Source organism: Lissotriton helveticus, chromosome 3_1, assembly GCF_964261635.1.
Source record: "Lissotriton helveticus chromosome 3_1, aLisHel1.1, whole genome shotgun sequence".
NCBI lineage: Eukaryota > Metazoa > Chordata > Amphibia > Caudata > Salamandridae > Lissotriton > Lissotriton helveticus.
Window position 1 is genome coordinate 1,312,705,486 of NC_136061.1, and position 22,620 is coordinate 1,312,728,105.

Genomic DNA, 22,620 nt, shown 5'->3' on the forward strand with positions numbered 1-22,620 from the left:
TATATCTTTTTTTAAACGTTAATTTCTCAAAATCCACTGTAGCACATATATTGAGACCTACAAAAGGCACATCGGGCTACCAGTCCCTACAATTTTGCCAAGTTTCATGCAAATCCATTCAGCCGTTCGGGCTAAAAATGAGGCCAACCGCCCTATGGAAAACTCAATGTTAAAAACACGTTTTGGGACCCCCCTTTTTTCTCAGCCCCCCCTTGACGAACACCCCCCAAATTTTCAAGGGCTGCTCAGAAACAAAATGTTCCATTTTCCTGAAAATTTCAGCCAATTCCGTCCACAAACGCCAAAGTTATTAGACATAGAATTTTCAAAAATCCCATAGAGAAAAAATCCTAACTATATATACCTACTGGCGACCGCCAGTAGGAGATATATATATATATATATATATATATATATATATATACCTATATATATATATACCTATATATATATATACCTATATATATATATACCTATATATACATACCTATATATACACATACATGAATAATATTTGGCAGAGATAACAATAATAACCAAAATAATAATAATAATAAACATAATAATGACAATAAGAATTCTTAATAAACCTCAGAAACTGAGGCCTACCTTTAGCAAACAGACGACGAAGAGCCGCTTGACCAACAGCAGCCTCCGTCTTTCGCAAAGTATCCAGACAGTAGTGCCTTGTGAAGGTATGGACGCTTGTCCATGTCGCTGCCCTGCAGATGTCTGGTAGGGACACACCAGTAAATAGGGCCGGGGACGTTGCCATCTTCTTCGTGGAATGGGTAGTCACTTTAGAAGCAAGTGGGCGGCCTGCCCTTACGTGGCAGTAGGTTTTAGTAGAAGAAACCCAATGAGCAATTGAAGCTCTAGGGGCAGAGAAGGCGATGAGCAGCTGAGTAGATTTGCGGAAAGATTTAGTCCTTTGAAGGTAAAACTTTAAACATCGTTTGATGTCCAAGGAATGCAGAGATCTCTCTGCTGGTGTAGACGGAGCAGGAAAGAACGAAGGCAGGACTACAGGTTCATTCAGATGGAAGGTGGTAGGTACCTTGGGCACGAATGAGGGATTAGTGTGTAGCACCACTATCCTGCTGGAATTGAAGGTAATTTTATGTAGCTGTGAAGGCCTAAATTTCACTAATACGTCTAGCAGACATGATGGCTAAGAGGGAAGACACCTTCCAAGATAGAAATTTGATGTCACATTTGTGAATTGGCTCGAATGGCGCTTTCATGAGATGAGAAAACACAATGTTCAATTGCCAGAGCACCAGAGCAGGCCTAACCGGCGAGTAAGCTCTGAAAAGGCCCTTCATGAATTCCTACACCAACCTGCAGGACCATAGGGATGACTTGCTCGAACGTCTCCTATACCTTGAAATTGCGGCCAATGTACCTTCACCGAAGAATGACCAAGGCCAGGTTTTGCTAGCGACAAGAGATAAGGCAAAACTTCCTCCGGAGATGAAGAGATAAGGCACAAGTGAATCATACACCAGGAGCAGAATCTTTTCCATTTGGCTGAGTAACACTGGACCGTGGAGGGAGCATGGGCTTTGTTAAGAATGTAACAGCACTCCTCAGAAATATCTATGTCCCCAAACTCAGTGTGGTGAGGAGCTAGGCCAACAAGTTAAGAGATTGAATTTGCGAATGAATCACCTGGCCTTGGCCCATAGAAAGTAGACGATCCAAAGGATGAAGACGTAGTAGACAGGCTTCTGATAGGCGAAACAGCTCTGTGAACCAATATTGCCTTGCCCACACCGGGACAATGAGAATGATGCGGCATGGTTCTTGTTTAATTTTTTTTGTAGGACCTCGGGTATCAGTGGGAACGGAGGGAACGCATAGGCAAACGTCCCTTTCCAGGGGAAATGAATGGCGTTCCCTAGGGAACCAGGCTGAGGGAATCTGTTGGCGTAGAACTCGCATTTTTTGTAGAGTAATGTAGCTAACAGATCCAGGATTGGTGATTCTCAACACTGAAAAACTCTTTTGAGTTGAACAATTCCCATTCGTGGCACTGCTTGGAATCTCTGCTTAGCGAATCGGCCCACTCGTTGAGCACCCATGGTATGTATTGGAATTGTAATGAGATATTGTGGTGAATCAATCAATTCCAAATTTGATGCGCCAGACTTGAGAGCCTGAGATCTCGTCCCTCCTCCTTTCTGCAGGTAAAACACTGTGGTTGTGTTGTCCGTGCAGACAAAGATTCAAGAACCTTTTATCCTTGGAAGGAAGGAATGTAGCCCTAGAAACTCTGCTGTCAGTTCCAACAGGTTGATGTGGCATTGAGATTCCTGGTCCAACCACTTACCCTGAACCTGATGATCCTGGAGGAGAGTTCCCCATCCCTCCATGGAGGCATCCGTTGTCATAACCATCAAAGGCTCTGGTGTAAGGAAGGATAGGCCTTGTGAAAGATTGCTTTTGACTTTCCACCAAGACTTCGCCCTGATCATTTGAGGCGTGACTGATATAATGTCCTTGAAGGAGCCTCGCGCTTGTACCCCCATTGGGCGTCGAGCTGTTCCTGAAGAGGCCTCGTCCGCAACAGACAGTGAAGAATCAGCGGAATGCAAGATGGCATCATCCCCAACATTGATTTCTAAATCTTAACAGAAACAAACTTTTTTTAAGAAATGGACTTAGCCATCTTTAGAAGATGAGAAATTCTTTCCTCTGTGGGAAAAGCCATTGAGAGGTTGGTGTCTAATCTCGCTCCCAGAAACACCAGAGACCTGGAAGGAAGGAGTGAAGACTTCTCTTAGCTGAGATTGAGACCCAGACGGTGAAAAAGGTAAAGATAGGCATTTGTGGACTTTCTTGCACCTCGAAATGACAGAGCCTTGATCAACCAATCGTCCAGGTAGGGAAAAGCATGCTGACCGGAACGCTGAAGAAAGGCTGCTACTGGCGCCAAGCATTTGATGAATACCCTGGGCGCAGACTTTAGCCTGAAGGGCAGCACCTTCATCTGGTAGTGGCACCCTGCCACTTGGAATCTGAGAAAAAGACGGTGCTTTGGATGAATAGGAATGTGAAAATACGCATCCAGAGAGGTCATTTTATCCCCTGAATACAAGAGAATGAGAATCTCTTGGAGCAACAGCATCCAAAATGGTTGGCTTTTGATTAACTTGTTCAACAACTGAGGTCCATGACCTGCCTCCATTTTTCTATTCTTTTCTTTATGAGAAAAAAGTGGAAGTAGAATCCCAAGTTGCGCTGACTGCGTAACACTATCTCGATTGCCTGCTTGTCGAAAATGAGTTTTATCCCCCTTTTGAGAAGCACCAGATGGCAGTGAGCAGTCTTTTTTGGGGGATAATCCAGAGGTTGTTAAAGAAATTCTAGAGTGAGACCGTGACTGAAAACGTCTTACACCCATTTGTCGGCCGAAATGGAGTTCCTTTCCAGAAAGAATTTGGAGCCGTCTTGAGCCGAATGAAGTGTGATTGGGGTGGCGGGTGCCTGATGAGCCGCATTGTCTCCTGCCTGCATCATGGGATTTTCCTCCCGAAGCGGGACGTCTTTGCACTGGATCTCTGGAGTAAGTTGGTACAGGCATCTGCCGAAAGGACTGGGCAGAGTATTGAGGACGGAAACCTTGCTGTTATATGAGGTTGAAAACACTTGAGCCTGGGTCTGAGCTGTAAATTGACCTCCTCTTCTTCCCCGAAAGGAAGAGAACCTTCTCTGTAGTAAATTGGCTAAGGATTTCGCTGTATCCGTGTCCCATTTGATAACCTGGAGTGCTTAATCAACATGCTTGCTGAGCAGATTCTCGCCGTCAAATGACATGTCCAGCACCTTCACTTGGACTTCTGGGCAAAATGTTGTAGCTTTCAGCCAACCCTGCCTGTGCAACACTGCAGCGCCTGCCATGTGCCTAAAGGCGATGAAAGCAATGTCCATAGCCACATCAATGGCTTTCCATGAAGCTCTCTTACCCTCCAAAAAGATCTCCTTTGTCGCCTTTTTCTGGTCTTACGGCAAGAATTCCAAAAAAGGCACGACGTCTGACCACATCTGCCTTTCGTACTTTCCAAGATGGCCATTGCATTGGAGGCTCTGATGGCTGTAGCAGCCAGCGCGGAGAATCTCTTCCCAATATTGTCCAACCTATTCCCTTCTTTGTCTGGCGGGGTGGTACATGGAGAAGCAGAGTTTTTTGATCTTCTCTAAGCCTGCATTATTACTGAATCAGGCTTCAGATAGCCGATGAGACATGCAGGATAGTCTTCTGGTGCCCGGTACCTCATATCCAGCTTTGGAATGACTGCAGGCACAGACGCTGGATTCTTCAGTAACTTGATACCTTCCTGCCACAATAAGTCGATAATAGAGATTGACTTAACAGAAATTTGTGTGGAACCCTTAAAATCGTACAAGAAGTGTTCCGCTTGCTTGATGGGCATAGGAAGGTCAAAGCGTTTTGATGATCTCTCAAGCAGATCGTGGAAGCCAGCGATATCTGAAGGGGGAAAATCAGCCACTGGCAGCTTGGGAGAAGGCGGTGTATGCGCTACATAATCCATCCATTCGTCATGGACATCAGTGTCCACTTGTATCTCTCGCTCTTCCAGTGGATGGTCTCCACTGTCCGGTGCCCTAGTGGAGATTTGCAGAGGAGGTAGGGACTTCTGTTTCGGCAGTGCCAGTGGGGTTTCCTGAACCGGAGTCATAGCAGGCTCCTCCTGCAGAGAAACTGGTTTTTGGACCACACTGGCTTCAGGGAATAGATTCTAATAGTCATCTAGCATCAAACGCAAGTCTGTGACCAGTGACCGTGGCACATTAATGGAGGGTTCTTGACGGTCGTCCTCTTTCTGCTCATAATATGGGTAGTGCTCCTGGAAGGTATACAGAGGTTGCGCACCTGAGCGTCTATCCGAAAAGGAATAGCCGCCTTCAAAGTTAGCCGAAGGGTTATCTGGCTGATCATCTTCATCAGATTCCTGGCACTTTACTCTCAGTTGAGAGGGACTGTAGGCAGGTCCAACCCGACCTTCATCCTCCGATTACTGACAATCCAGGAGGCGAGAAGGACACAGAGGAGATTTTTTAAAAGTCATGTAATAGAGATTGAGACTGGCATGTCCATTTTCCTCTCCAACGGGATAGTCAACGGGGTCGTCACTAGTCTGTGTCAAGTGTCAACTGCGTGGAAGTATCAGTCAACGGGGAGGAGGCTTTTGTCGACGTCACAGCACACAATTGGACAGTCGATGGTGAAGCTCTCATTGACGACGAGCTCCTCACCGAAGCCACCGACATCACTACTTCCATCTTCGTCGACGAGACAGCTGTTGTCGTCTTCACCGTTGATGTCGCTAACGAAACTGTTAACAGAGTCTTCTTTTTGACAGTCGTAAGCACAGAATGCTTCATCGACTGGTCCGACAACGGGCTGATTTTTTGTGAGGGAATAAGTGGCGCAGAAGGATGAGCAGAACCAGATCTTTTTTGGGTCTGAGAAGAGCCAGGTTGCTCTTTTTTACCGCTCTTTTCCACTGAAGACTCCTTGCTCAGAGATCTTTGTTTTTACGGATCTCTCTGACCAGAAGAAGGATCTTCTTCTTTCCTTTTCTTTGAGGAGGAATGAGGCCTCTCCTCACTCTCTGAATCAGAATCCCTCATAGATCTCTTTTCTTCTGAAGCCAAATAAGAAATCTTACATCACAATCTTTTAAGTTTGTGCGAAAACTGAACAGCCCCTTTTTAGACTCTGGCATTCTGTAGAAAATACAGAAATAAGTAGTAAGGAATATGCTACTTATCAGTATGCATCTGTTCTTGGCATGTAGGGCTGCTGATATTCATATCTGTGCATAGATCGCCGCCTAGTGTTGGGTCCGGATGATTGCACATTGTTGTCCTGGAAGAGTCTTCGAAGTATCACGAGATAGGTGGCTCCTCCCCTGGACTACAGTGCGCATGGGCATCCTCTCCATCCTCAGATTGTTTTTCGCCATTGTGGCAGAGATGGAGTATGATACAGTAAGTGATGTCCATGCTAGAGATTAATTCTGAGTGCTACAGCTGCGACAGGCACCGGGGAGGAGGGCGGGCGATATGAATATCAGCAGCCCTACATGCCAAGAACAGATGCATACTGGTAAGTAGCATATTCCGTTCGAGGCATGTGAGCTGCTGAATTCATATCTGTGCATAGAATGGATAGCAGTCTCCCCCTTAGCGGTGGTTGCCCGTGCCAGCTGCAGCAGTCTGAAAAAGAGTCTTGAGAACAGCTTGTCCTACAGCAGCTTGGAGTGTACATCTACACAGTAGTGTTTGGTAAATGTATGTATGGTAGACCATGTGGCTGCTCTACATATTTCCTCTAGAGGAATGTTTCCCAGGAAAGCCATGGATGCCCCTAACTTGCGTGTTGAATGCGCTCTTGGGGGAACTGTTAATGTGCGTTTAGCTTTTTGATAACAAATCTGTATGCACTTGACAATCCATCTGGCTATGCCTGATTTGGAAATGGGGTTGCCTTTATGCTGTGGTGAAAAGGCAACAAACAGTTGCTTAGTTTTCCTGAAATGTTTTGTCCTGTCTATATAGTACAGGAGAGCTCCCTTAACGTCTAGGGTATGTAGAGCTCTTTCTGCCACTGAATCAGGATTTGGGAAGAACACTGGCAGTTCTATTGTTTGATTGATGTGAAACTGGGATACCACCTTTGGCATAAATTTAGGGTTAGTACGTAGCACTACCCAATTTGCGTGAATGTGGATGAATGGCTCCTGAATAGTTAGGGCTTGCAGCTCGCTAACTCTTCTAAGTGATGTAATAGCCACTAAAAAAGCCACTTTCCACGTTAGGAATTGTATTTCACACGAGTGCAGCGGCTCAAAAGGTGGTCCCATCAGTCTTGTTAGAACCACGTTGAGGTTCCAGACAGGTGAAGGTAGGTGTCTTGGAGGAATCACTCGTTTCAGCCCCTCCATGAAAGCTTTAATAGCTGGTACTCTGAAGAGTGAAAGGTGCTGCCTGTTTTGAAGATAAGCTGCCACCGCAGCTAAAGGTATACGTATGGAACTGTAGGCTAGATTGCATCTGTGTAAATGTAACAGATAACATATGATGTTTTGAGTTGATGCATCTAGCGGATTTACGTCATTATTGTTACAATAGATGACAAATCGTTTCCACTTTGCCGCATAGCATGCTCTGGTTGTAGGTCTTCTTGCCTCTTTGATAATATTCATGCAGTCATGAGGCAATTTTAGGTAACCAAACTATGACTTCAGGAGCCAGATCGCAAGGTTTAACTGTTGCGGATCTGGGTGCTGAATGTCTCCATGGCTCTGCGTTAAAAGACTGGGTGTTAATCGCAGCCTTTGATGAGGCACCACGGAAAGTTCTAGGAACGTGGTGTACCACGGTTGCCTCGCCCACGTTGGAGCAACTAGGATGAGGGTCATTGAGTGTTGTCGTAGTTTGCGTGGAACTAGTGGTATGAGCGGGGTTGGTGGAAAAGCGTACGCAAATCTGCCCGACCAGTTCATCCATACCGCATTGCCCAGAGACTGCGGGTGTGGAAACCAGGCGGCGAAGCTTTGGCATTTTGCGTTTTCCTTTGTGGCGAACAGGTCTATCTCTGGGTGACCCCACTGCTGGAAGTACGGTTGTAGCACTGAGGGATTTATCTCCCACGCGTGCATCTGGTGGCTGTGTCTGCTGAGCAGATCCGCCATCTGATTGTCCTTGCCTGGGAGGTGTTCCGCCATGAGGAATATGTTCCTCTGAATGGCCCACTTTCACATGCTTTGCGCTAGATGTGACAACTGCGGGGAGTGTGTCCCTCCCTGCTTCTGTATGTAGTACATGGCAGTCATGTTGTCCGTGCGGATCAACACGACTTTGTTGCACAAATGTACTTTGAACGCCTTCATTGCCAGAAAGATTGCCATCAGTTCGAGCAGGTTGATGTGCATCTTCTTTTGCTGTGTTGTCCATAGCACTGTGTAATGGAGGACATGCGCTCCCCATCCCAGGAGAGATGCGTCCATTGTCAGCACTATTTGTGGTATAGGCTCTTGGAACGGTCATCCCCTGCAAAGGTTTCGTGGGTTCCACCAATGCAGAGAGTTGTATGCGCGACCGGTCACCAACACTAGGTCTTGTAATTGTCCCTGAGCCTGGTTCCACTGCCGTGCTAAGCACTCTTGAAGCGGACGCATGTGTAGTCTCGCATGAGGGACTATGAAGATGCAGGAGGCCATCATGCCTATCAACTGCATAAACACCCTTGCTGCGAGCGAGTGTTGGGGTCTGAATTTCTGAATCAGCAATTGAATGCTGTTGATTCTTGCTGAGTTTGGCTGCGCTTTTGCTGCCAGAGTGTCTATTGTTGCTCCCAGGTACTCTTGTACGTGGGCAGGTTGAAGATGAGACTTTGGGTAGTTTAATGAGAATCCGAGGCTGTGTAGGAGGTGAGTAGTGCGGGACACGTGGCTGGCACATTGCTGGGCTGACTTTGCTTGTATAAGCCAGTCGTCCAGATAGGGGTAGACGTGAATATGGTTTCTCCGTAGGTGCGCAGCCACCGTCACTAGGCACTTGGTAAACACCCTGGGGGCTGTCGTAACCCCGAAAGGCAGGACCATGACCTGGTAGTGCTGATTCTGTATGGTAAACCTGAGATATTTCCTGTGTGCCGGATGTATCGGTATGTGGAAATATGCGTCTTTTAGGTCTAGTGTTGCGAGGAAAGCTCCCTGACTGAGTAATGGTAGAACCTGCTGTAAAGTGAGCATGTGAAAATGTTCTGACAAGATGTATTGGTTTAGGGGCCTGAAGTCCGGTATTGGCCTGAGAGACCCGTCCTTTTTGGGGATTAAGAAGTACAGCGAGTATACCCCTGTACCCTGCTGCTGAAGAGGTACGAGTTCTATGGCCCCTTTTTGCAGCATGCTGATGACTTCTTGCTGCAACAAGTGTATGTGCTCTGCGGACATAGGACGGTGTCTTGGGGGTATGTTGGTTGGAGTGGAGGTTAGCTCTAGACAATAGCCGAACTAGATAAGTTGTCTCATCCACCTGTCTGTGGTAATGTTTTCCCAGACTGGCAGGAACTGCTGTAATCGTCCCCCGACCGGTGTTATATGGTCTGGGGGCAGTGACAAGACGTCACTGTTTAGTATTGGCGGAGGATCTGGTGTTGTTATTCCCTCATCCTCTGCCTTTGTTGCTGTTCCCACAGTATCCACCTTTATTGTTTTTATTATAGGTGGTCTGCATGTTCCCTTTATTGTATGGAGACTGCTGGGATGCCTGGCCTCGTGCAGCTCCTCGGTTACCGGAGCGACGAAAGGAGCCTCCTCTGAATTGTTGTGACTGCAAGGCACCCATAGACTTGGCTGTGTCTGTGTCCTTTTTTATCTTCTCCAATATTGTGTCCACATCAGGACCAAATAAATAATCAGGGTTCACAGGCTGATTTAATAATGTGGTTAGAATCTCAGGTTTAAACCCAGAGATGCGTAACCAAGCATGTCTCCTGAGCATGACACTTGTATTGATGGCCCTGGCTGCGGTGTCTGCAGCGTCTAGCGCACATTTAATGGATGCGTTAGATATGAGTTTTCCCTCCTGTATCAGTGTTTCTGCTCCCTCCTTGTAGGCATCAGGCAAATGTTGTAGCAGTTGCTCTAGTGTGTCATAATGAGCCCTATCATATCTGGGTAATAGCGCTTGTGTATTAGAAATTCTCCATATATTAGTTGCTTGAGCAGCCACCCTTTTTCCAGATGCTTCGAATACTTTAGACTCTTTGTCTGGAGGAGGAGCATTACCAGTGGTTTGCGAGTTGGCACGCTTACGAGCATTTGATACCACCAAAGAGTCCAATGGCAGCTGTCCCTTAATATATGTTGGGTCCACAGGTGCCGGTCTGTATTTCCTGTCGATTCTGGGGTTAACAACCCTTGCTCTTGTGGTTTCCTTGAAAATGTCTCCTGCATGTTTAAGGACACCTTTCAACATTGGCAATGTTTCAACTGATTTCTCTGAAGTGGAGAAAGTGTCAAATAGGAAGTCTTCTTCAATTAGGTCAGCATGCATCTCTACATCATGATTGTGTGCTGCCCATTCTATTAATGCCTTAAACGCAGCTGTATCCTCTGTTGGTGAAGTCTTGACAGGATAAGAAGGAGTGTCAGGGATAGTCTGTGACTCCCCCGGGTCGCCAGGGTCTGTCCAGGCTTGAGTCTGGTCATCCTGATCCATATCCACAGGGTAATTGAATTCCTCATTGTAGTCATACCCCATATCCTCATCAGTGCGTGTGGGCAAGTATGCAGAGGTGTCCTGGTCATGGTACCTTACAGTCTCAAAAAGGACAGGTGATGTGGAAGAATCCCTTTTCCTTTTGAGTGGAATTTCATACGTTTCTAGAGGATTTTCTGACCTAATCTTCCTCTGATAAATAGTAAGCTTGCCAAAGTCGGGGTCGAAATGGAGCTTCGACTGTTCATCATAGGAGGGCTCTTGGTACACAACGTCCTCTGCCAGAGAATGACTCCTTTTCCCCATCGACACCTTTTTGGACGTTTCGATCCCTGTCTTCGGATCGAGCGTCTTAGGCCGTGCTGTTGGGGGCGGTCCGAATTTTATCGGTGGCATAGTATTTGTAGACTGACTGACCTTCTTCGGGGCAGGCGTCGTTATCGGGCCATCCAAATTCGTTTTTTCGCCAATATGTTTTTGACTTTGCGTCGACGAAGGCGCCTGTGGCTTTGGAGGCGCACTCTTCTGCCTCGACTCCGCGTGGTCCTTCAAGCCGCTCTTGGGCTTAGGCTCGAGGCCTTTGACGAACCGTGGCTTTTAGACTCGTTGCTTCGGATCGAGAACCTTCCGAGACTCGAGTCCCTTATTTGTGTTGCTGTCCGTCGACTTTGACCTCGTCTGTTCGACGTGCCTGACTTCAGGCATGGACTTAATCGTCCCGATCTTCGGGTCGACACCCCGTATGTGTGACCCCGCAGGGTCGTCGACACCTTTCATCTTTGTCGAATCCGATGGATCCGAACTCTTCGATCTGAATACTGTCTCTATCAGTTTCGCTTTCGATTTCGACTCCATGACTTTCGGTTTCAATTTAACCAGGGACTAGTAATGTTCGACCGCTGGCTCGTGTGATATATTCTTAGCCGGGCCGAGACGCGGGGCTATAGAATGTTCGTCATGATCTTGGCTAAGACCTGCTGGCGATGCCTCGACCTGAGCCCTTGGAAGTCTTTGCGTGTCTGTTTCGGGTCCCGTACTCACTGTCGGGCCCGGTTCATCGCTCGAGTCGTCATCGACGGCTCCGATGGCCGATGTGTCGTCCCTTACCTCGACGTCGTTTTCATCCCCGATGTGTCCTTCCTCGTCATCATAATAGTTGGAGTCATGCTCCGAACCGGGATCCGACTGCTGTTCTATATCCTCAGCGTCGACGACCTCATCGTCACCTTCATCGAAGATATTCACCTGGTGGGGCGCTGGCCTCGTCATCGTCTGCCTCGCTTCACGTCGAAGTCGAAACGTCTTCTTTGACCTGAATCGAGCACAAGCTAGGCAGTTGGCCTCATTGTGCTCCGGAGATAGGCACTTGTTGCACACCGGGTGTACATCGATGTGTGGGTACTTAGAGTTACAAAGGGGGCATCGTTTGAACGGGCTCCGTTCCATCGACGATCGGGCCTTTGGTGTCGAAAAGGCCACGCGGCACTCTTCGACGTCCTGCTCGAGATGAACTGGAACAAGTACTCGACACCAATCGAAAAGACAATACCGACAACCCCGAAGGCCTTTTGGCCTTGTAGAAAAGTTTCCGAAGTGGAGTAAAGAAAGTACATCCGAACCCAATGGCGGAAAAAAACAATCTGAGGATGGAGAGGATGCCCATGCGCACTGTAGTCCAGGGGAGGAGCCACCTATCTCGTGATACTTCGAAGACTCTTCCAGGACAACAATGTGCAATCATCCGGACCCAACACTAGGCGGCGATCTATGCACAGATATGAATTCAGCAGCCCACATGCCTCGAACACTCACGTTCTAGCAGCACCTCAGTTGAAGAGAAGGTTGAGGAAAGAGAATTGCCAGTTGAAAGTTGATGAGTTCAAAGAAGAAACACTGACTGAGCAGAGCTCAGGGAGACTCCCTAACACATAACGTGCGGTATGAAATCTGAGGTATGGTGGCTCTGCAGGGGATGGATACTCAGGGGTCTGCAATGTAATCGGCTGGAGTTTGGATATTCTATAATGAGGTTAGCTGGTTACTAAAAACTGTTGATTCTCAAGGGAGATTGTCCTTTTAACTTTATACTTCTATTTTACTGTTACCGTTGTTGTATGACGTTTTAGGATCCGAGTGAAATGTTCAAGATTCATGCCCTTCTATAGGTACAATTCACATTGCCCTAATCTAGATACAGAAATCATACCCATATTTAGACATAGCCCATGCAGTCCAAATACAGGCATGGCTACTTCCACCCGTACCGAAAAGTCACGACGATTTCTTGGAAAAACGGCTTAAGCAGTCAGGGACATCCCCTTGCTTGAATATTGATTTGTCCAAGAACTCGAGTTTACAAAGAACTACCATTCCCTTGGGGTTCTTTACTGACGTTATTATGCCAGACTTTACGTCAAACTAGGCACCTTCAAGGTATAAATAGGCCTTTACTTGCTCTACCAAACACACGGTGGTTTGGAGCAGTTCGACTATCCACTTGCCCGACGCAGCTCGCTACAGCAAGGGCCGAAGGAAGCCGACCCTCCAGCTGACACATTGATCGAGACACTGTCCTTTCTCTCGCTGAGAATCCAGCTCCGGTGTTTCCAAGCTCCCCTTGCGGGGTGTTGGGAAATCGAGTCCCGAGACAGAGATACCAGACCTCCTTCATTTTAAACTAAGGTATGGAGCTGATTAGACCCTAAGAGATATCTTGGATAGATTCTTGACAAAGAAACTAAACCTATGCTACACCACACTTACTTCTTCCCGCGTACTAGACTTAGGTTAGGTACATTGGGGTAGGCGTATTTTAGAAGCACCAGTTGAGTACTTTTAGTATTGTTATTTATGTATGTATTTTATGGCTTAGAAACCATACAATCCTTTTACAGTAGTGTTTCATAATACTATTCTCGCTGTACGCATTATACGTTGCAACCTGCATTACGATTGTAGCAGTTCATTTCTTTTGCTTGAGAAAGTAGACTGTTCAATAAATCCTTTTATTGAAAACGCCTGTCTCTCTATTTCTCTGAAACTCTGTTGAGACGAAGCATGCACGATTGACTGAGTACAATATCGATCAATTGTTTCCACAACTCTGAAGATACGTTTATTCTTGGGGAAACAAAGTTGTCATGTTTATGCGGTTGTCAGAAACTAATCCTTTCTTGTGAATTCGAGAAAGTTTCTAGTGACCTCTGAGCTAGCTGGCACTCATTTTTAAGTTTAATATATTCAATAGAGACCTAGTAGACATAAGCCCTACGTCAAACCTATAGGATATATTATTCCAATGCGCAGAGCCTATTGGGAATATAGGAACTACACTACACCGTGGGACTACCACCATGACGACGGGGAAGACTGAAACATGTGAATCTATGAATATTCAATACTGGAGAACACAAGTGTACACCATGTAGGGACACCTCCCAACAATACCAACCATTCCAGGACATCGCCAGTCTGTCAACACCTGTGGAACAGGTCTATGTGGTTAGACATTTGAACTAGGTCCACCTTGAAATAAGCACTGATGCACATGACCTGCTGAGTTCTGCCACCTGTCAAAGGATTCCATACTCCAGCCTAATCAATTGTGTTATATCAGGTTCCAGATTTCACCAAGTCCAGAACTACAGAGGCTAATTTACAATACAGTGGGTCACCTCACTGAGAAATGCAGCAATCGAAATGCCCGTCTGGAGGACTGATCAGTCTTGGCATCAACTCCTACCGGCTGCTCACCATCTGTGGACTGGATTTGTATTTCACATTCTCTGAAACAGTTCCACTTGCTTTCTGTCTGGAAACAGAAAACTTACAGACCACAAATTAAGCCCAGTCGAGCAGTCTGAACATTGTTTCCTGTTTGCAATCTGTACCTGACAGGATCTGGAAGTCGGAGGCCGACTTGACACAAAATAAACACTTCAGATAATATAAACAAAGCTTTGGTTGTAAGTGCAAAAACAAAACATGCCATGACCTGGTGTTGTGATCAAGGTTGACTGCCTACATCATAGGAATAGAGAAAAGATATGTATGCATGAATAACCTTTGGCGCTATAAATTAGTTTAATGTTCAACTTGCGAAACTAAGGGCCTGATTTGTCACATGGGTTTTACCATTTTGTGTTAATTGGCAAATTAGTTTGTACATATGGATCTAGATTAGGCTATAATCCTTTGCGCACCATTAAAAGTCACAGAGAGGGAGTGGGCATGGCTTCACCTGGCTGCAAGATAGCCACATCTTGAGTGGGCTCTTCTGGCAGAGCGACAATATCCTGCCGCATCTGACATTTTTTAGGGCAAACATATTCCTCCTTGTGAAGAAACCGCAAGCTGCTGCTGTTGCAACAGTGAATTGCAGTTGGCCGTGCTAAGACCATGGCACCACCTGAAGATGCAATACTATTGCGGCCTGCAGTAGGGCCTACTGGAAAAGTGCACACTACATCGCACGCAGAGTAAAATAACAAGCATTTGCAATGCAATAGGTCTCGCAGTTACGAGAGTTTCGGCTATTGCCATTGTAAATAACAATGCTTTTTATTTAGGTTTTAAAAACAAAACAAAAATAAAAGGCATTATTTGCAACGTCAATAGCTCAAACTCGCGTAAATGCGGGACCTTTTGCATTGCAAATGCTTGTTAACAGATAGGGTCTGCTGTCTCTTCCTGGTTTGAAGGTAACCCCCTTCTCCGACGATGTAGGACGGGTGTTGCACACACAGGACCCTATTCGCAAAGCCATTTGTGTAAGTCTAGTTGTGGTGTGTAAATAATTTAACTACAAAAATCCCCAAAATCTTTTACCTAGAACACACTAGCAGTATTCTCCCACACTTGCGCCTGTCCTCAGACCGACCCGTAAGTTGTGCCGGTGAGGAAGGGCGCTCCGATGGAATGAGTGATTCGAAGGCAAGGCCTGGGGTCCCCTGGATTCGGCTGCGTGCACCGTCTGAACAGTCGGAGGCGTGCCAAGCAGGCAGGCCGGGATAGGAATCCATATTTCATCCTGACAGGAAGGCGATCTGTTATCTAAAACCGCCATACAGTATACATTCAATTTAAAAACAACACACGGTCACATCACAGAAACAAAATCGACTGCAGAACTGGCAATAGGATGGATATATGATGAACAGTCATATCTATGATTATGTCTGCTAGTTCTATAGACAGGAGCCACTTGGGAGGTGCACACGGTGTAGTCGCTGTGCCCCTACGAGCCTCAGAATTAGGTATGCTTGCTGTTTAATGCTGTACGCCATACATCTGATCTAATCTGAATTGATGAGTGAATATGGACCGATTTTACTGTGTGTGGGCACAGCAAAGAGAAGCTGCCTAACGCCCAGAACTGCCGACTTTGGAAGTGCGGAACCAGGTTCGAGCCGGGCGTTTAAGCAGTATGCGGTTATTCTGGCAAAACGAATAATGTTCCTATGTCAGGGTGCAAAAAGTCACCCATGCATCGTGGTGCAAAAAGTCACCCATACTTAAAAAATTGGAAGAAAAAGAAAAAGAGAAAGGGGGATTCCTAGGTGTAAAAGACCCAAAATTATGAGAGGGAAAAACATTGTGTTTCCTCTGTTGCCCTCACACACCCGATGATGAAGCATGACACTCTTCGGGGTGTGTGAGGGCAACAGAGGAAACACAATGTTTTTCCCTCTCATAATTTTGGGTCTTTTACACCTAGGAATCCCCCTTTCTCTTTTTCCTTTCTTTTTCTTCCAATTTTTTAAGTATGGGTGACTTTTTGCACCACGATGCATGGGTGACTTTTTGCACCCTGACATAGGAACTTTGTCCTCCTTGTTGTTTAAATATTGATTTTCGGAGCACGGACACTGGACCTTTATAAGCTCCTTGGTCCCCCCCTCTCTTTTTGATACATATATTTAGCACGGCTGTTTAGCCGTGGGACCGTTAATTTTATTCTGTCCTTTCTTTCTTTTCTTTTCGTGAGGCACACGAGACAGGATTACTTTATCAGTGGGACTTGGTTTCACAGTATACCTGGACCTCATTGCCATTGCGATGCAGTGGTTATTTGCCCCACTTTCGTAACTGTAGATGTGCGCAAGGTACGTAATGGATAACCCTTTAAGATAGCAATTTAACAAATTGTATTTTAAGAAAGTGCTGGAGTCCATTTGAGTGTTCACGATTAGGTAGCAGTATCACAGGGCTATATTACTTGCAGGATGAAGTGCGGTCCAGATATGACATTAAGATAACCCGTTATGGTAAATTATGTGGCGATGGAGGGCATTGTACGTAAATTATTTCATGTTGTAAATTGCCTGTACGTTTCTGGGCAATTTTTTCGACAATTCCCGTTTCTTGATCATGTAGTGAGCCATTGCGCATGAGCAGGGGAGTAGTGTGCCCGATTAAAGCTCATGCACGTTTATCTCCGGTGCTCACACATGCGCATTTAGTTGCTTCTCACTAGGATTCCTTTCCTCTCCGGAAAAGGATACCACCTCACACCTGACCCGGCCTGTGCATTTAAACTGGCGGTTTTGCCGATGTGAGTCTCCTTTCGGCAGAAGCGTGGTCTTGGGTAGGTTGCAAGAAGGCAGCACCCGCACTCATTGGTAAGTACTTCAAAGATGTAATATCCTGCACTGTGAGCACACGGCCCAGCACTTCAGATGATTGGCTAATGTGCCTGTATGCTGCTGTCTCTGTGTTTGTTTTTACAGCCCGGTTACTTGCGGGCGCCCATATTTCTGACCACGTAGGATTACTACACGCAGTGCTTGGTGAGCATATTCTTTGAGCACTTATAACTTTACAGTTTGTACGCTCGGTTTAAGTAAACAAACCAGGACAGATTGCTTTGTTGTATGGAGCATATATTTTAAACTTTACTAGGTTGAGGACCACTTAAACTCCTCCCCGCCTTTTTTCAATATTTATGCTATGCAGGGTAGGGGCCAAAACCACATTAAACAAAGCCCCCCCCCCCTCTTTTTGACCAGTTAAGATTAACCTGTCCTATGTGCCTTTCTACTTTATTGTTTAAGTGTAATTGATGTACACACATGTGGTACATTTTGCGGCATCAAGTTGTCATCGATGCGGTCTTATTACTTTGTTTTGTTCTTTTTCAATTTCCTAGGCTTCATTCAGGAGTGGCCTCCACCTATTAGCTGTGACCATGATAAGGGTACACAGGTTCTACTCCACCCTGATTGAGATAAGAGGGTAATTTTTATACTCACTAAATCACGTGCACTTTACTTATTCTTTATGGTCCTGACGAAGCGCTAACGACCAATGGGCAACGGAAGCGCGAAACATGTTGACCTTGACAATTGACACCTAGGCATAATAGGCCTCTTGGGTCAATAATTTTTAGCAGTATTGACTGCCAAGGGTATACTTCTAAACATATCGCTGCATGTTTACCCTTGTTTTAATTTCAATCTATCACACTGGCACGATTTTTCTTTACCCTCCTCTTGACTCATTACCCGCACACCCGCATGCATCATCCGGCATTCCTCTAAAAGATCTCCGATAAAGTGACCCTTCGGGGGACCCGTAGGGAATTGCAGCGCCGGCCCTACGAGGAGCGAACGCCCGATGATAAAGCATGACACTCTTCGGGGTGTGTGAGGGCAACAGAGGAAACACAATGTTTTTCCCTCTCATAATTCTGGGTCTTTTACACCTAGGAATCCCCCTTTCTCTTTTTCCTTTCTTTTTCTTCCAATTTTTTAAGTATGGGTGACTTTTTGCACCAAGATGCATGGGTGACTTTTTGCACCCTGACATAGGAACTTTGTCCTCCTTGTCGTTTAAATATTGATTTTCGGAGCACGGACACTGGACCTTTATAAGCTCCTTGGTCCCCCCCTCTCTTTTTGATACATATATTTAGCACGGCTGTTTAGCCGTGGGACCGTTAATTTTATTCTGTCCTTTCTTTCTTTTCTTTTCGTGAGGCACACGAGACAGGATTACTTTATCAGTGGGACTTGGTTTCACAGTATACCTGGACCTCATTGCCATTGCGATGCAGTGGTTATTTGCCCCACTTTCGTAACTGTAGATGTGCGCAAGGTACGTAATGGATAACCCTTTAAGATAGCAATTTAACAAATTGTATTTTAAGAAAGTGCTGGAGTCCATTTGAGTGTTCACGATTAGGTAGCAGTATCACAGGGCTATATTACTTGCAGGATGAAGTGCGGTCCAGATATGACATTAAGATAACCCGTTATGGTAAATTATGTGGCGATGGAGGGCATTGTACGTAAATTATTTCATGTTGTAAATTGCCTGTACGTTTCTGGGCAATTTTTTCGACAATTCCCGTTTCTTGATCATGTAGTGAGCCATTGCGCATGAGCAGGGGAGTAGTGTGCCCGATTAAAGCTCATGCGCGTTTATCTCCGGTGCTCACACATGCGCATTTAGTTGCTTCTCACTAGGATTCCTTTCCTCTCCGGAAAAGGATACCACCTCACACCTGACCCGGCCTGTGCATTTAAACTGGCGGTTTTGCCGATGTGAGTCTCCTTTCGGCAGAAGCGTGGTCTTGGGTAGGTTGCAAGAAGGCAGCACCCGCACTCATTGGTAAGTACTTCAAAGATGTAATATCCTGCACTGTGAGCACACGGCCCAGCACTTCAGATGATTGGCTAATGTGCCTGTATGCTGCTGTCTCTGTTTGTTTTTACAGCCCGGTTACTTGCGGGCGCCCATATTTCTGACCACGTAGGATTACTACACGCAGTGCTTGGTGAGCATATTCTTTGAGCACTTATAACTTTACAGTTTGTACGCCCGGTTTAAGTAAACAAACCAGGACAGATTGCTTTGTTGTATGGAGCATATATTTTAAACTTTACTAGGTTGAGGACCACTTAAACTCCTCCCCGCCTTTTTTCAATATTTATGCTATGCAGGGTAGGGGCCAAAACCACATTAAACAAAGCCCCCCCCCCTCTTTTTGACCAGTTAAGATTAACCTGTCCTATGTGCCTTTCTACTTTATTGTTTAAGTGTAATTGATGTACACACATGTGGTACATTTTGCGGCATCAAGTTGTCATCGATGCTGTCTTATTACTTTGTTTTGTTCTTTTTCAATTTCCTAGGCTTCATTCAGGAGTGGCCTCCACCTATTAGCTGTGACCATGATAAGGGTACACAGGTTCTACTCCACCCTGATTGAGATAAGAGGGTAATTTTTATACTCACTAAATCACGTGCACTTTACTTATTCTTTATGGTCCTGACGAAGCGCTAACGACCTATGGGCAACGGAAGCGCGAAACATGTTGACCTTGACAATTGACACCTAGGCATAATAGGCCTCTTGGGTCAATAATTTTTAGCAGTATTGACTGCCAAGGGTATACTTCTAAACATATCGCTGCATGTTTACCCTTGTTTTAATTTCAATCTATCACACTGGCACGATTTTTCTTTACCCTCCTCTTGACTCATTACCCGCACACCCGCATGCATCATCCGGCATTCCTCTAAAAGATCTCCGATAAAGTGACCCTTCAGGGGACCCGTAGGGAATTGCAGCGCCGGCCCTACGAGGAGCGAACGCCCGATGATGAAGCATGACACTCTTCGGGGTGTGTGAGGGCAACAGAGGAAACACAATGTTTTTCCCTCTCATAATTTTGGGTCTTTTACACCTAGGAATCCCCCTTTCTCTTTTTCTTTTTCTTCCAATTTTTTAAGTATGGGTGACTTTTTGCACCACGATGCATGGGTGACTTTTTGCACCCTGACATAGGAACTTTGTCCTCCTTGTTGTTTAAATATTGATTTTCGGAGCACGGACACTGGACCTTTATAAGCTCCTTGGTCCCCCCCTCTCTTTTTGATACATAAAACGAATAATGTCCCAGTGACAGAAAAACATGAACCTGTGTAATGTTATCCGGTGCTCCTGTAAAGCGCTCCAGTGCCCAAGCGCTCGTGCTATGTATAGCAGCAAAGTACAGCATGAACTCAACGGTTTAATAGAAAATCCACACTTTTCTATTAGGATTAACAGATATTTAAATGGCTATTTAAATACCAATTAACAGCCAGCATTACAAAATGCTCCATCTCCTTAAGCCAGTTATCCTGGCGGAGGCAATTCCTGGCATACATTGAAGCACAAAAGACCGGACAAGTGACTGTGAAACAATGTCCCTTACCATTCCAAGCAAAGCAAATCTTAACATGGTAGAATCAACCCAAACGCTCAATTATTTCTTAATTCATTCTACAGCAAGTTCCATAAACAAACAAATAGGGAGACTGATTTGATGATCTGGAGCCGACAAGGGGAGGGGTTGGAAGTGAAAGCGCGCCATGCTCACGTTACTGCTGACGCCGTGCAGGGTCCCCGGGAGCTTCCGAGATGATCTAGAGCCGACAGGGGGAGGGAGGGAGGGAAAGTGAAAGCGCGCCAAGCGCCCGCTGTGTTGAAACGTCAGCCCTACTCGGGGACAGGAGATGTGCACACGTACGGAGTGCACCTCCTGTCCATACGCGTGCACATCTCCTGTCCCCCTTCGGCAGAGAAATCTACGACAATAGGTCTTGCATTTGCTAGAGTTTAAGCTATTGACATGGAAAATGACAATGCTTTTTATTTATCTGTTTTGATAATTCACACATAAATAAAAGCATTGTCATTTACAATGAAACTCCCCAAAAAATCTCGAGAACCGGAGGTTCTGTATAAAAAGGAAAAAAAAAAGCAGAGAGTGATCCTTTATAAGGACAAGAAAATAGTGCTTACATATTAAATAAGACGTACAATGTAACACCCGAAGTAAAAAGGCCAGTCCTCATAAGAGGTTACAAATAAAGCCAAGGCGGGACTTAGGAGGGACTAATAAGTCTATTAACGCATCAGAAACCAGCATTTACGAAGGCTAATGACACAAGCCAATGATTAATATGGGCGAAGAGTGGGCGGGGCTCCAAGTCCATACTCTAATACAGCATGCATCACAGCGCAAGCGCTGCCCAGGCTTAATCATAAAAAAAAAGAGAGACCTTTGTGTGTCACACAATCAGAAATGTACTTGCCAGGTACCAGTGTTCTCAGAGGAGATAATGCACGTACGGAAAGGCCCCCTGAACACTGCAGGGGAGGACCACAAACAGGTGAGCAACTTCAACAGGGTCAAAGATCCATGCACAGGATTAAGAGAGAAAAGTACTTTTATGATTAATATCTTTTAAGCAGGAGGAGGTCAGATCTAAAATGGACATGACACCAATTCTCATTAGTGTCTGTACATACTTGTTGCAACATATAAAGCAGCTGCAATGTTCACTTTCCAATGGCAAGCCAATCCCCAGTGGGCTGTAAGGTGCTACATATAGCAACTGGACATGTAACAAACACACAGGTATGTTTACAAAGGGAACACATGATATACATATGGACAAATAAAGAAGAAACATAACATCACAGAGGGGTGACTCTGCAGAGAGAATGTATTCAGTTTAGAACAAGAAGGTTGCGAAGAGGTGAATTGGGAGACCTTTCTTGGATTCCATCTCCAGAAATAAGTCTAAGGTGCTAAGAGAGGTAATCACAGAGCTTCAGGTCATATGCCGCGAAAGGCCATTCTTCTTCGCGAGTTTGGACACTCAGCCTGGTCGGGCAGCATGGGTTTTTTGCAGTTGAACACCATCAGGCATGTTGAGTTTAGAGCCTAGGTAACCTTGTTTACTCATTAAAGATCCCACAACAAACTATTGATTCTGGAATGCAGAGGGGGCTGGTACAGTTTATAAAGTTTGGGGACTTTAACATTCCTGTTGCTGGTGGTTAGTCTACAAACACAGTGAGCTGCTTCGACTCATTTCAATGAGGACACTCATGGATGAATAACTTGTATGAGGGCGCCATTGATGTGTAATAAGACAAGGAAGGGGCCTGCACTGTGGAACAAAAGGTCATAGAAGGGAGGAAAAAATGTAAACCTGAACCATTGTCTCCATGGCTTTTATTACATGGTCATGAAGGACAGGGAGGCTTAATTCAACAATCTATAGATTTACATACTGATGAAATGTAAGAAAGGAGGGACAGTGGTAGCAGGTTGCTTGATTGTGGTATGGGATGACGGAGTCAATTTGCCTTTCCTGGTATTGGGGACTTCATGGTGCTCTTTCTTGTATAGGGGTGTTCACTTTACATTTTTATGGTGTGAGGCAATCCTTGGGCCTTATCATATGGGGACGATAGAGAGTGAAGAAGATGCAATAAACTGCTGGTAAGGGTTGTTAAGGTTCCTAAGAAGAAGAGGCTAGAAAGCCTTAAACTGCTATGGGGCAGTCAGAGTGAGTCAGGCG

General features: G+C 45.6%; 2 protein-coding genes across 13 annotated transcripts in view; both read right to left on the reverse strand.

Moving 5' to 3' along the window:
* APLP2 (amyloid beta precursor like protein 2) overlaps positions 1-22,620 on the reverse strand; it is a 684,051-nt gene that overhangs the window by 348,985 nt on the left and 312,446 nt on the right. The gene's annotated exons all lie outside the window — the stretch shown is intronic.
* On the reverse strand, positions 9,202-10,563 carry LOC144825331 (uncharacterized). The gene has a single exon (XM_078684135.1). It carries the CDS (start codon positions 10,561-10,563, stop codon positions 9,202-9,204), a length of 1,362 nt encoding a protein of 453 aa, XP_078540261.1.